The 12,358-nt window shown below is 53.9% G+C and overlaps 1 protein-coding gene across 1 annotated transcript; it reads left to right on the top strand.

The window, feature by feature from the left end:
• The first annotated feature begins 309 nt into the window (after nt 1–309).
• On the top strand, nt 310–9,618 carry LOC146796178 (uncharacterized). Its single transcript, XM_085630062.1, has 2 exons — nt 310–1,639; nt 9,230–9,618. The coding sequence occupies exons 1-2, from the start codon at nt 310–312 to the stop codon at nt 9,616–9,618; spliced, it is 1,719 nt and encodes a 572-aa protein (XP_085486188.1).
• Nucleotides 9,619–12,358: the final 2,740 nt, after the last annotated feature.

The raw sequence follows: 12,358 nt of genomic DNA, 5'->3' as shown, positions 1-12,358 counted from the left end.
TTTCTCCTGAATACGGAGCGGGTCCGCTAGGTGGCGCTATTTCGCGCTTCTAACGCGACGGAGCCTCAGGCGCCGGTGAAGCGCCGTGTGTGAGGCGAGCACTCGCTCCTATTCAGTTTTTGCCCCTCGCCTGACACCGCTTTTGCGGTAAGATTGACGGGCATAGCCCCTGTGTTTATTGGCTGAGCTGCCTCATCCGCGTGTGGTGTATATCACCAGGTAGGTGTCAGCTCCTGGGCACCGGCGAGGGGAGAGCCCCCCTTAACTTCTTTGGGGCGTTTTAAACTGGTGCCCTCACCTCTTATTATGATGCATGCTCAGAGAGAGCACGATTACACCCCATCTTTGTCCTCTGAAGAGGACCGGCTGTCCCAGGTGCGCAGACCTGCAGAGGCGGACAGGCTCCTTTCTTCGGCCATCGCCCAGGCGCTTGCCTCTCTGCAGGAAAGCGTTAACCGTTTGTCCGCCCATGTGTTCAGGAGCACAGGCATTTTGGGGGACGGGGAGGCCGGGCCTAGCGGGGTGCCTATTCCTCTCCCGCGCAAGGCCAACAAGCGTGACGCGGGGCACCTTGAGGCCTTCAGCCGTCTGGCTGAAACCTTTCAGAAAAGTGCGCGCACGCTTCGTGATGCACCCTACCGGGAGGAAGTTGTACCCGGAGACAACGGCGACGAAGGCGCCACGGATTACGACCCTGATGAAGGGTTTCCCGAATTGGGAGAGGTGGAATGCGAGGATGATGGTGATTCCTCGGACGGGGACCAGGAGCATGACCGGTCTTGGCGTCCTCAGTCATCTGCCCCTTCAGTAGGAGAGGGGGAAGGTCCCTCGAGTGATATGTTTAATCCCATGTGTATTTATAGACCCCGGTCCACGCAATGGGTTCCCGACAAAAAGGTGGCGGATTATGTAGCCGACAAAATTCGGAGTCCGCTCAACAAAGAAGTTAGGGCCCGTCTTCGGTCCGAATGTCCCAGACCCTCCCTGCCCAATGGAGTCACTTTGACCCCTGAGATTGTTCCCAGATTGTGCACCTTCTTTTCTAAATATATGAAAGATCCCAAGAAAGGGATAGCTAGATCATGGCGGGCTTGCCAGGACAAGCTCCTAGATGTAGTGGGCCCTTTGACTAAGGTGATAGAATTGGCAGAGAGGTCCCGTATTTCTGGGGAGCCCCTGCAAGCAGACGAGGTGACGGGATGGGCACAGCGGGCGATGTGCCTGCTAGGCAATGCGAATTGCGCCCTCTCGGCCGAGCGCCGGCGTTCCCTGTTGCTGAAGATAGACCCCAAGCTTGGTGAGCTCTCCTCCTCAGAGGCAGGTCCGATAGCCCAAGGTTCCCTGTTTGGCGATCCCTTCGTCAAGGAGTTAGGGAGGTTTGTGGCTACCTTTTCGGCCCTGGACAAGGCGCAGGCTTCAATGAAGAAAATTTTCCCGGGAAAGGTTTTCGGTGGGGCCGGACGAGGCAGGGGTCGCTCTTCCGGCCGACAGTCGAATCAAGGCCCTAATAGAACCCAAGCCAAGCGTAATAATGGATGGCAGGACGGTCGCCAAGGAACCTTCTACCCCTCCCGGGGCGGCAGAGGAAAGAACACCCGAGGCCGGGGAGGCGCCCACACCAACACCGGAGGATACAGCGGTAAGCGTACCTTTGTTAACCCCGGTCCGGTTGGGGGGGAGAATTGCCCTGTTCTATCACAGGTGGGCGGAGATTACTCAAGATCCTTGGGTGCTGGAGACGGTCAGAGGATTTCACATAGAGTTCTATGGAACTCCGGTTCAAGGGGTCAGGCCCAGACCCTTGGTGTTTTCTTCTCAGGACGAGTCTCTCATAGACCAAGAGGTTCAAGAGCTTTTATCCAAAGGGGCCATCGGCCCTTCAGATCTTCATCCCACGGGGTTTTTGAGCAACATCTTCCTGGTGGAAAAAAAGGACAAGGGTTACCGTCCCGTTATCAACCTCAGGGACTTCAACGAGTGGCTAGTCTATCGCCACTTCAAGATGGAGGGCATCGGGGGAGGAGCCTAGCGCTTGACCAAGATGGACGCGTGAGCTTAGAGCTCCCGAGACCCTCGCGCCCTCCGTCGACTATCCTGACTTAAATCCTGATGGTATGCATGGCACCGTGTTGCTGAGTTGTCAGGGAGGCGATTGATACTACCCGCGACCGGATCGCCCACCGGGAACCGGACTTATGACTGGCGGAAGATTGCGGCCTAACTCCCGGAGATGCCAGGGGCTAGAGTTGGCAGGATGCCCGACTCCTAGTTGATCAACAACGGCCTGGTGAGGTGTGAACTACCGGACGGAGGCCCTCGCTCTTTCACTTTCGGTTTCGTTCCCTTTGTCTGCTCGGACACTGTAGTGCTCTGGGTGGTTCTATAACCCCAGGGACGCTCGGTGGGCTATTTTGGAAGAACAAGGCGGACCTGCTCACTCTTTATACCTCTCTCTGAGAGGGGACGGTCCTCACTGCATTGGACTGCTTGGAGTCCATTATGTCGGGCAAGGCAGAAGGAGATAGGCTGAAGACTAAGTCCACCAGGCGGGGAACGTACTCCCAAGTCAATAGTATGGACCGCTACGCCCTCCTGAAGACATCGCCGAGTGGATCGAGCCAGGCGCCGGATGCCCAGAAGGAGGACTCGCCTGGGACCCCGGAGCTCTCCCTGCAGGATGTCATGGGCGCGCTTGATGGGATGCAGACCTCGATGGGGAGGCAATTCGAGGCCCTGGCGCATAAGGTGGATGCCATCCTGGTGGATGTCAACTTGATCCGCTCGGACCTGGGCAAGACAAACGAGCGCGTTAAGGACCTGGACCACAAGACCACGGGCCTCACTGATGAGGTCGCGGACCTGCAGAACAAGGTCCGGAAGCTGAGGGCCGAGAGTGACCTCGCCGCCCGCCGGCTGGAGGACTTCGAGAGCCGGTCCAGGCGCAACAACGTGCGCGTAATCGGGGTCCCGGAGTCCTCGGATGAGGCTTCGGCGGACCTGCTTGTGGAAGATTTGTTCCTCAATCATCTGAAGCCTAAGGGCCTTGGGAAGTTTTTTGCGGTGGAAAGGGCCCATAGGGTGCCAGGCGGACGGCCCAAGGCGGGTGCCCCGCCGCGGCCGATTGTCGCCCGGCTCTTTCATTTCCGAGATCGGGACGCTATCCTGCAAGCTTCGAGGGTGACGGGCCCAGTCCCCTTCCAGAATGCGTCGGTGAATTTTTACCCGGACTTTACCCAGCAGGTGCAGAGACAGCGACAGAGCTTCCTGGGGGTGAAGCGAAGGCTTCGGTAGCGGGACCTAAAGTATGCCATGCTTTTCCCCGCCAGACTACGGGTGGTGCATGAAGATCGGACATTCTTTTTTGACTCTCCTGTTTTGGCCGATGAATGGCTGGACGCTTTGCCCCGGCGACGGACCGGGGACGACACAGCTGAGCATGGAGACAGTGGCCGGGATGGACAGGGCTGATAACTCAAAGCCGGCCTGACTTGATTTGACCATATTTGTAGATTTGAATAGAGTGCAGTAACTGTGGAGGGTTGCGGGAGGACGAGGGGTGCTCTTTTCCTCCCTTGGGGTACTTTTTGTAGATTTTTGTTTTTGTAGGGCGACAGGCACACTGCAAGTTGGGGGGGCTTTTTAAGCTGCAGCAGGGGTGCAGGGTGGGGGGAGTTATGGGGAGTTTGAGTTTGTTGTTGGGGGGTTTATTTCTGCAAGGCATGATGATTATCCTCAGGGCTGTTCCATGGTGGCGCCTCGGGTGTGGGGTGGGCCTCTTTCCGTTTGAGGATGGGGGGTAGAGGCCTAAGTGTTATAAGCTGGAATGTTAATGGTTTGGGGGATCGCATTAAGAGGGGGATTGTTTTGCAATTTCTGAAACGCTCAATGCCAGACGTTGTACTGCTGCAGGAGACGCACCTCATAGGCAATACGTGCTATGCCCTGAATAGGAAGGGGTATAAATTCATTGCACACTCGGGATTCTCTTCTGGGTCCAGGGGGGTGGGCATCCTCGTTAGAGCATCGCTGCCTTTTGAAGTGGACTCCACCATTGTTGACGATAGGGGGAGGTTTGTGGCGGTGGCGGGGCGGTGGGAAGGAAGGACTTTGGTTTTGGTTTCGGTTTATGTCCCGCCGGCCCTGCAGGCCGCCACATTTGCTGAATTGGGCAGGGCTTTGCTGACTCTCCCGGGGGGCATGCTGGTAGTGGGAGGGGATTTCAACGCTGTGGGTTCCGGACTGCTGGATAGATACCCGCCCAGGGACACAGGGGGGGCTCAGAAATGGCTTCCAGACCTCCTAGACACGTTTGGCCTGATAGACTGCTGGAGGCTCCGGCACCCCACACAGAGTCAATACACGTTTCACTCCGGGGCGCATGGTAGCCTCTCCAGGATTGACTACCTGCTCACTTTGGCCGCACATGCCTCGTTGATATCCGAGGCGAGGCACATGGCACGTGGTATCTCTGATCACTCGCCAGTGTGGATCCGGCTGGATCTCGGTCGGGAGGGAGGAGGGAGGGTGGCCCCCATTGACCCTTGGTATTTCCGAGACCCCAAGATGCGCAGCGCCCTGGTAAAGAAGGTAGATAATTACTTTAAGGACAATCTGGGATCCGTGGACTCGGCGATCTCGCTGTGGGAAGCTTTTAAGGCCGTGCTTCGGGGGGAGGCCCTCTCCCTGGTGGTGACTGCCAAGAATCGGAGGGATTGCGAAGTGCGGCAAGTAGAGGAGGAGATTGCGGCCCTTGAAGGGGATATGGAGGAGGAGGTCACAGAGTCCTCATTGCATGAGCTTTGCTTGAAGCAGGCGGAGTATAGGGACCTGGTGACGGACGCCGCCAAGACCCTCAGCAGGGAACAACAGGGCCGTCTGTATGATGTTGGAGATAAGGCAGGGAAACTCCTGGCGTGGCTGGACAGGAAGGAACGGGTCAATAGAGTGGTGCCAGAGTTGATTGGAGAGGGGGGAGAGGTGATTGTGGAACCTGAAGGGATTGTGGAGTGTTTCGCGGAGTATTTTCATAGGGTTTATTCCTCTGTGTCGGACAGGCCGCCTGAGGACTCGTCTGATCTCCTTCGTGATATCGAGTTGCCCTGCCTCTCTGACATAGATAGGGACGATTTGGATGGCGACATCACGGTTGACGAGGTGGCGGGGGCGATTCGCGCGTTGAATTCGGGTAAGGCCTCTGGACCGAACGGACTGCCGATCGATCTGTACAAACTGTTCCCGGATAGGGTCGCCCCTCACCTGCGCGCCATGTTCTTGGAGGCGCGGGGAGATGGGATCCTTCCGTTGGATCAGCGGCTGGCGTCGATCGTGGTCATACACAAAGAGGGTAAGCCCCGAGATAGATGCGCCTCCTATCGGCCCATTTCACTCCTCAACGCTGAGCCGAAAATTCTGGCCAAACTCCTGGCAACCCGTCTGATTAGAGTACTTGGCGATCTGGTCCACCCGGATCAATCTGGCTTTATCCCGCACCGAAACACAGCATTGAACCTTAGGCGTCTTCATGGCGTCATCGCCAGGGCGGGCACGCTGCGTGAACCGGCTGTTGTGGCATCTCTCGATGCTACGATGGCCTTTGACACGGTGGAGTGGGCATATTTATGGGCCGTGCTGGCCAAGTTTGGTTTCGGTCGCGGGTTTGTGAGTTGGGTCCGGTTGCTGTATGAGGGGCCACTAGCGAATGTTGTGGTGAATGGTCGGGCATCTGCTCCGTTTCAGCTTGGAAGGGGTACTCGGCAGGGCTGCCCCCTGTCGCCTCTGTTGTTCGCCCTCGCCCTTGAACCGTTGGCTGCGTGGATACGTTGGCACCCGGATATACGGGGCCTTCGGTGGTCGCCTGATCACGAGGACCGTATTTCACTTTATGCCGATGATATCCTGCTGTATCTTGCCTCACCTAAGAAGTCACTTATAGTGGTCTGTGACGTACTCGCATCGTTCGGTAGGAACTCGGGGCTTGTGATTAATTGGGGCAAATCGTACTTGTACGTTCTTAGTGGCGAGGTCCCACCGATCCCTAGAACATGTTCGATACAGGTTGCCCAGCAAGGTTTTGTGTATTTGGGGATTTTTATATCCATGGATCCTGCTGTGCGCTATGAGAGGAACCTGCTCCCCCCCTTGGCACGCTTGAGGCGAGATGTTGAGGGTTGGCGGAGGCTGCCGCTCTCCCTTGTTGGGCGTGCGGCCCTGTTCAAAATGATGTCTCTTCCCCGCTTCCTCTACGCCCTCCAGAACACCTTGGACTGGGTACCGGCTAAATACTTTCGGGAGGTCGAAGGCCTCCAAAGGACGTTGCTGTGGGATGGGCGGCTGCGAATAGCTATTTCAAAGTTGACGCTCCCATGGTACGATGGGGGCATTGCGCTCCCAGACATCCGACGATACTACTGGGCCACGCAGTTGAGCGCGATCAACCATGGGTTTTACGGCCCTGCCCTCAGCCCTGGGTATGCCATGGATAGGTGGCTGCTGCGCGGCGGCAACTACTACAGGGCGTTGTATTCGCGGTCCCTAGACTCGTCCCTCACGGGGCCCACAGGTGTGGCGGTGCGCGTATGGAAGATGGCGACCGATTCGCTGGGCTGGAAGGACAGGCTAACCCTCGCTACCCCATTGTTTGAATCGGGAAGGTTGGGAAGACTCTGGCATACGAAGGGCTTTGATAAGTGGGATCTGATAGGGATATCCAAGGTGGGGGATGTGCTGCATAAGGGGAGGGTGAAGTCCTTCGAGGAGTTGCAGACTGAGTTTGAGCTAGGGCCTTCAGAGTATTTTAGGTATATCCAGCTGCGTCACGCCCTCCGATCAGTCCTAGTGGAGGGTGAGAAGGTGCCGGAGTCCTCTCCCCTTGAGGACCGAGTCCTTGATGGTCATATGCCCGAGAGCACGATTTCGCTCATATATAAGAAGTTGATAAACGTCCGGGCAGACTTGCTATTGGGGCTGAGAGAACAGTGGACCAGGGATGGCCTCGAGTTGGATAATGAGGACTGGCAGTCAGCGGTTTCTTCGCCTAAGGAGGTTGCGATCCCGTCGCGTCTGAGGCTGGTGCAGCTCAAAATACTGCACCGGGTGTATGTTACGGGGCCACGGCTGGTCCACATGGGATTCTCGGAGGATGGCCTGTGCAGAAGGGGATGTGGTATGGTGGGTACTTTCCTGCACATCATTTGGGAGTGTGGGGTCATTGTGGAGTTCTGGAGGAGAGTCCATGCAGTTATGGGGGAGGTGACGGGCATTGTGGTACAGCCGGAGGCGCGGTGTTGCCTCCTGAACGTTTGGGGGCCCACTGATCTCGATGAGGCACAGACCCAATGGGTGACTCTGGGTAACATGGTGGCTAAGAGGGATATCGCGCGATTATGGGGCTCCTCGGGACCCCCTACACTGACCGCGTGGAAGGAGAACATGGATTGGAGCATGTTTAGGGAGAAGACGGTCTACTGCTCTAGAGGTCGCCCCCAGAAGTGGCACGCCATCTGGGGGCGGTGGAACCAATATAGGGGGGGAATATGTCTTGCTCCGGATCTGGAACCTCCCGAGGAACAGCTTTCCCCCTGACCTACCTTCCAGCACAGTTTGGTTTAGGTACCCGTTCTGGGCCTCTGCTGTTCCCCTTCTTCCTCCGCACACAGTCTTATAATTAGTAGATGAGTGGGGTCCTGCCTCCCCTGGGGGCTTTCGCCATGGGATTTCAATGTTCTGCCTTGCTGGGGTTTGTTGTGTGTTTTTCTGTGTTTATTTAAAATTGGACCTTTGCATTACTCTTCGTACTGTATCCGGGACGCATTACTGTATCTAACTTGCAATGCTGCCGAACCTTCGGGCTGTCGGCTGAATAGCTGTGTCCTGAATTTCGAAGTAAAGGTTTTCAAAAAAAAAAAAAAAAAAAAAGATGGAGGGCATCCATCTTCTCAGAGACCTTTTGTTGCAGGACGATTGGCTGGTGCGTCTGGACCTCAAGGACGCCTACCTCTCGGTTCCCATTTTTCCCCCACACCGCAGGTTCCTCCAGTTTCGGTGGCGGACACAGGTTTTCGAGTTTCTGACTCTTCCCTTCGGCCTATCTTCGGCTCCGTGGTGCTTTACGAAGCTACTCAAGCCGGTGATGGAGCATCTCCGGACTCTGGGCATTCGGTTGATCATTTATTTGGACGACATCCTGATAATGGATCAGTCCAGGTCACATCTTCTCTCCCACTTACAGACTGTTATCTCCCTCCTACAGAGCTTGGGGTTTACCATCAATCAGGTGAAGTCGGACTTGGTCCCGCGGCAGAGCATGACCTTTTTGGGGTTCAGAATAGACTCCAGGTCAGCGACCCTGCACCTCCCGGAACAGAAGATCGGGAAGATCAAGAACGAATTGAGGAAGGTCCTGCAGAGGGACAGGATCTCCTTGCGGCAGTTGGCCAGGATTGTTGGCCTATTATCTTCATCGATTCAGGCCAACTTCCCGGGGCCCCTGCACTACCGTGCCCTACAGAGACTGAAGGCGTCCCATCTACGGAGGGGCCTTACCTACTCCCAGTTGATCTATCTGAATCAGGAATCCAGAGGGGAGCTCCAGTGGTGGATCGACCACATGGAGGCGTGGAATGGCAGAGCGATCTTTGGGTCGCAGCCGGATCTGGTGATAGAGTCGGACGCCAGTCGCCTCGGTTGGGGAGCCCGTTGCGGCTCAACCTCTGTGGGGGGCAGGTGGACAGAAGAGGAACTGCCCATGCATATCAACTGTTTGGAACTCCTGGCGGGATCCTTTGTTATTCGATCCTTCACGACGGACAGAGTGTCTTGTTGTGTGCTCCTCCGGATGGACAACACGACGGCGGTGCAGTACATCAACCGCTTGGGCGGCACGAGGTCGAGGGTTCTGGTGGACCTAGCCAAGGGCTTCTGGCATTATTGCCTTCAACGTCAGATTTCGGTGACGGCCGAGTACCTACCGGGAGCTCAGAACTCGGTGGCGGACTGGAATTCCAGGCATTTCCGGGACGCCAGCGATTGGAGACTTGATGCGACAGTCTTCAGCTCCCTGATGGACTCATGGGGTCCCTGCCAAGTGGATCTCTTCGCTTCCAGATGGAACACCCAGCTTCCCAGGTACTTCAGCTGGAAACCGGATCCCGGGGCAGCGGCGGTGGACGCTTTTCTCCAGGACTGGTCTTCGATTCCAGCTTATGCATTTCCGCCATTCTTGTTCATCCAGAGAGTGGCGGCCCAGGTTCGGCGGCAGAGAGCCTCTTTGATCCTGGTGACTCCGATTTGGCGCTCTCAAGCGTGGTTCCCTTCTCTACTAGAGCTGAGCTGGGACCTTCCAGTTCGCCTGCCTGTCTTCGACAAGATCTTGGTGGACCCCCTGGGCAGGCCTCAGCCCCTGGTTCTTCAGGGCCATCTTCCACTTATGGCGTGGAGGATTTCCGGCGACGTTGGTCGGACGGAGCTCTTTTGCGGGAGGCTGAATTCCTCATCCAGCAGCATGGGCCCCGGCGACCATCAAAAGGTACAGATCAGCTTGGAGGCGATGGGTACGTTGGTGTATGGCGAAACACCTGGATCCCGTGGGCTCCAGTGTTTCGGATGTCATCAACTTCCTAACGGAGCTTTTTCAGGAGGGGCTGGCCTATTGTACCATTAACTCATTTCGATCTGCCATTTCGGCGGGCCATATTCCCATTGATAACAATCCGGTGGGAGAACATCCCTGGATATGCAAACTCTTGAAGGGCATTAGAATTTCTCGCCCCCCTGAGCCCCGTTATGCAGGTCTCTGGGATGTCAACCTGGTCTTACGTCTACTGATGTCCTGGCAAGACAATCAGTATCTGTCTAGAAAGGAGATCTCGGCGAAATTGGCTATGTTGTTATGCCTTATCTCATGCAAGAGGGCGTCAGATGTCAGAGCTTTGGATCTCACAGCACGGATCTTTACCCCGGAAGGGGTCACCTTTACCATCTCCAGGAGAACTAAGACGAGTACAAGGTCAGTATCTTATCCTGCTTTTACAGACTCCCCAAAATTGTGTGTAGTGCGATGCCTCAAGGCCTATGAGGATATGACATTGGAGGTACGGCCTCCGGGCGAACGGCAACTTCTGATTGTCATTAAGAAACCGTTTAAAGCGGTATCTTCCCCGACCACTGCCAGATGGGTCAGGTGGATTATGGCTGAGGCCGGTATTGACACTACTGAGTTTGGCGCACACTCTACCAGGGGAACAATGGCTTCTAAGGCCATTCAGGTAGGGGGTAGATTGGAGGACATTATGAATGTGGCGGATTGGTCTTCAGATTCAACTTTTAAAACGTTCTACTTTAAACCAATCCATGAAGCGGCCGCTCTGGTGGTAAGGAGGCTTTGAACATGCATAATCCTCGCCTCCGCTCCTGATGTAGAATAAGAAATTTCCTAGTTAGCACGAAGGAAAGTTTCAATTCTAATAAGGAGGCGGAGGCGAGGTTTATCCCACCCGGGCACGTTTCTCTTATGCCTTCCCGCCCTTGGCAAATTCTGGTAAGGATTCTAGGAGCGGAGTGATTCAGAGTTTCGTATCAGGGAAGTAACCTTTGAGACTTTTATGGTAAATGGTTATTGATGATGTTCAATACTTTGTTTGCATTTGGTTTCAGGGTTTGATGTTCTATCATGTTGTGGCATTCTCGTATTATAGGTCTGTTTCTGATTGTTTTGAGCAAAGTTTGCAATTGTATTGATAGTATACGTAGCAGGTTGACCTTGATAAATGTCATGGTTTGTAGCAGTCTTCAATGTTTGTACTTGTCTTCCTAGGTTCCGACTCCAAGGCGGAATAGGACCCACAGGGCTTAACTTCCTGCAGCAGAGAAAGAGGAAGGACTATGGAGACTGCTACTGTTTATGGGATGCATCGTTGATATGATTGGACTACTGGTTGCCACGGTTACTCCCGAGCTTCATGGGAGTTGTGATCTTTTGTTTTTATATTGTGTCTTCTAACTTGCTGTTGAAAATAAAGTGAGGAAAGTAATGCATAATCCTCGCCTCCGCCTCCTTATTAGAATTGAAACTTTCCTTCGTGCTAACTAGGAAATTTCTTCTTGCGGTTCGCGTTCAAGCTCCCAAACCTGTTTCCGCATACCCGATTTCTCTTCCGGGTCGCCACGTCAGTTTCTCTTTGTCGGATTTCAGCGTGGAGAAGGCGCGTCTTCCTTCACGCTTCGTCGGATTTCAGCTTTGAGGACTCGCGTGGGACCTTCCATCTCCTCCGTTTCCTTGTTACAAAGCCTGCCGATTCCCGCAGAAAAGAATAGAAAAGGACCATTGTTGGTTGCTGTGGTTACGGTAACAGCGCTACGCGCTGCCCTTTATGTTTCAAGTTTTTGGACCTCTCATTCCTTAGTTCGGTGCTTGGAGCATTGTGGGCATCCGCTCCATTTTGTTGTTTGGAACCTGTAGAGAGGACACAAGTACCTGATGTAAAGTTGCCTTTTGTTCATTATTGGATCCTGTTTGTCACGTATGAAAATAGATTACAACAAGCTATATATGAGATATAGGTGGGCATAACTATATAGACTGTGTACTACAGTGAGCTCTTATCTGTTGAAGTTCCCCTATCTTATTAATCAAGCATTGTTTCTTTCAGCACCAGATTCACAATTTACACTATATCATTTTTCCTGTTTTACCTATAGAAGAAGAAGGGAGAAAAAAGGTAGAAGAAACAAAAGACACAAGAAAGACATACATAGAGAGGGTTGTTCTATCACCTGATGCTTATACTGTTGTTCTTCTGTCTGCAGCCTTTCCTTTTATTTTGAAGAGACCTGTGGCTGTTGAGTGGCGACGAGGGATCTCTTCCCCTTCTTTCCTTGTTTTGTTTCCCTTCTTCCCCCGGTTACCATTGTGGCCTAGGCTTAGTCAGGCGCAATAGGTGATAGGGAGAAGTAGTGGACCTAGCTTCAAGTTCCATGACGTTCTTGTGGAAACTCAGGTGAGATTCTTACAAATATCACATGGTGTCTATTATATAGTGCCTGATAGAGGGAAGAATGGAATACATCGCGTAGAGACCCACACAGATCTAAGACCCCAGACCCTCATGCAGACCTTCCGGGTAAGAGATAGTTTTAAACCTACGTAATCAGTGACAGGACCTTACTTGGAAATGAATATGTGGTGAAAAGCAATGGGTTCATCAGAAATAGACAGGTCACATTGCTCTTTAGTTTCAGGAAACTCGAACAGAACATCGCGTGGTTAGCTCAGCAGAGCTGCTGCATGAAAATAGGTCACAATTCCCTTCAGTTTCAGGAAACTTGACAGAACATTTGGTAGTTAGTGCAGATGAGCCATCAT

Source organism: Triturus cristatus, chromosome 10, assembly GCF_964204655.1.
Source record: "Triturus cristatus chromosome 10, aTriCri1.1, whole genome shotgun sequence".
Classification (NCBI taxonomy): Eukaryota; Metazoa; Chordata; class Amphibia; order Caudata; family Salamandridae; genus Triturus; species Triturus cristatus.
The sequence above is the reverse complement of the archived record's forward strand: the minus strand, read 5'-3'. Positions and strand labels throughout refer to the sequence as shown.

Coding starts and splice junctions, on each gene's coding strand:
- LOC146796178 (XM_085630062.1), top strand. CDS start 310: ATGCATGCTCAGAGAGAGCACGATTACACCCCATCTTTGTCCTCTGAA. Junction 1,640..9,229: donor CAACACCGGAGGATACAGCG/GTAAGCGTACCT, acceptor TTGTTCATCCAG/AGAGTGGCGGCCCAGGTTCG.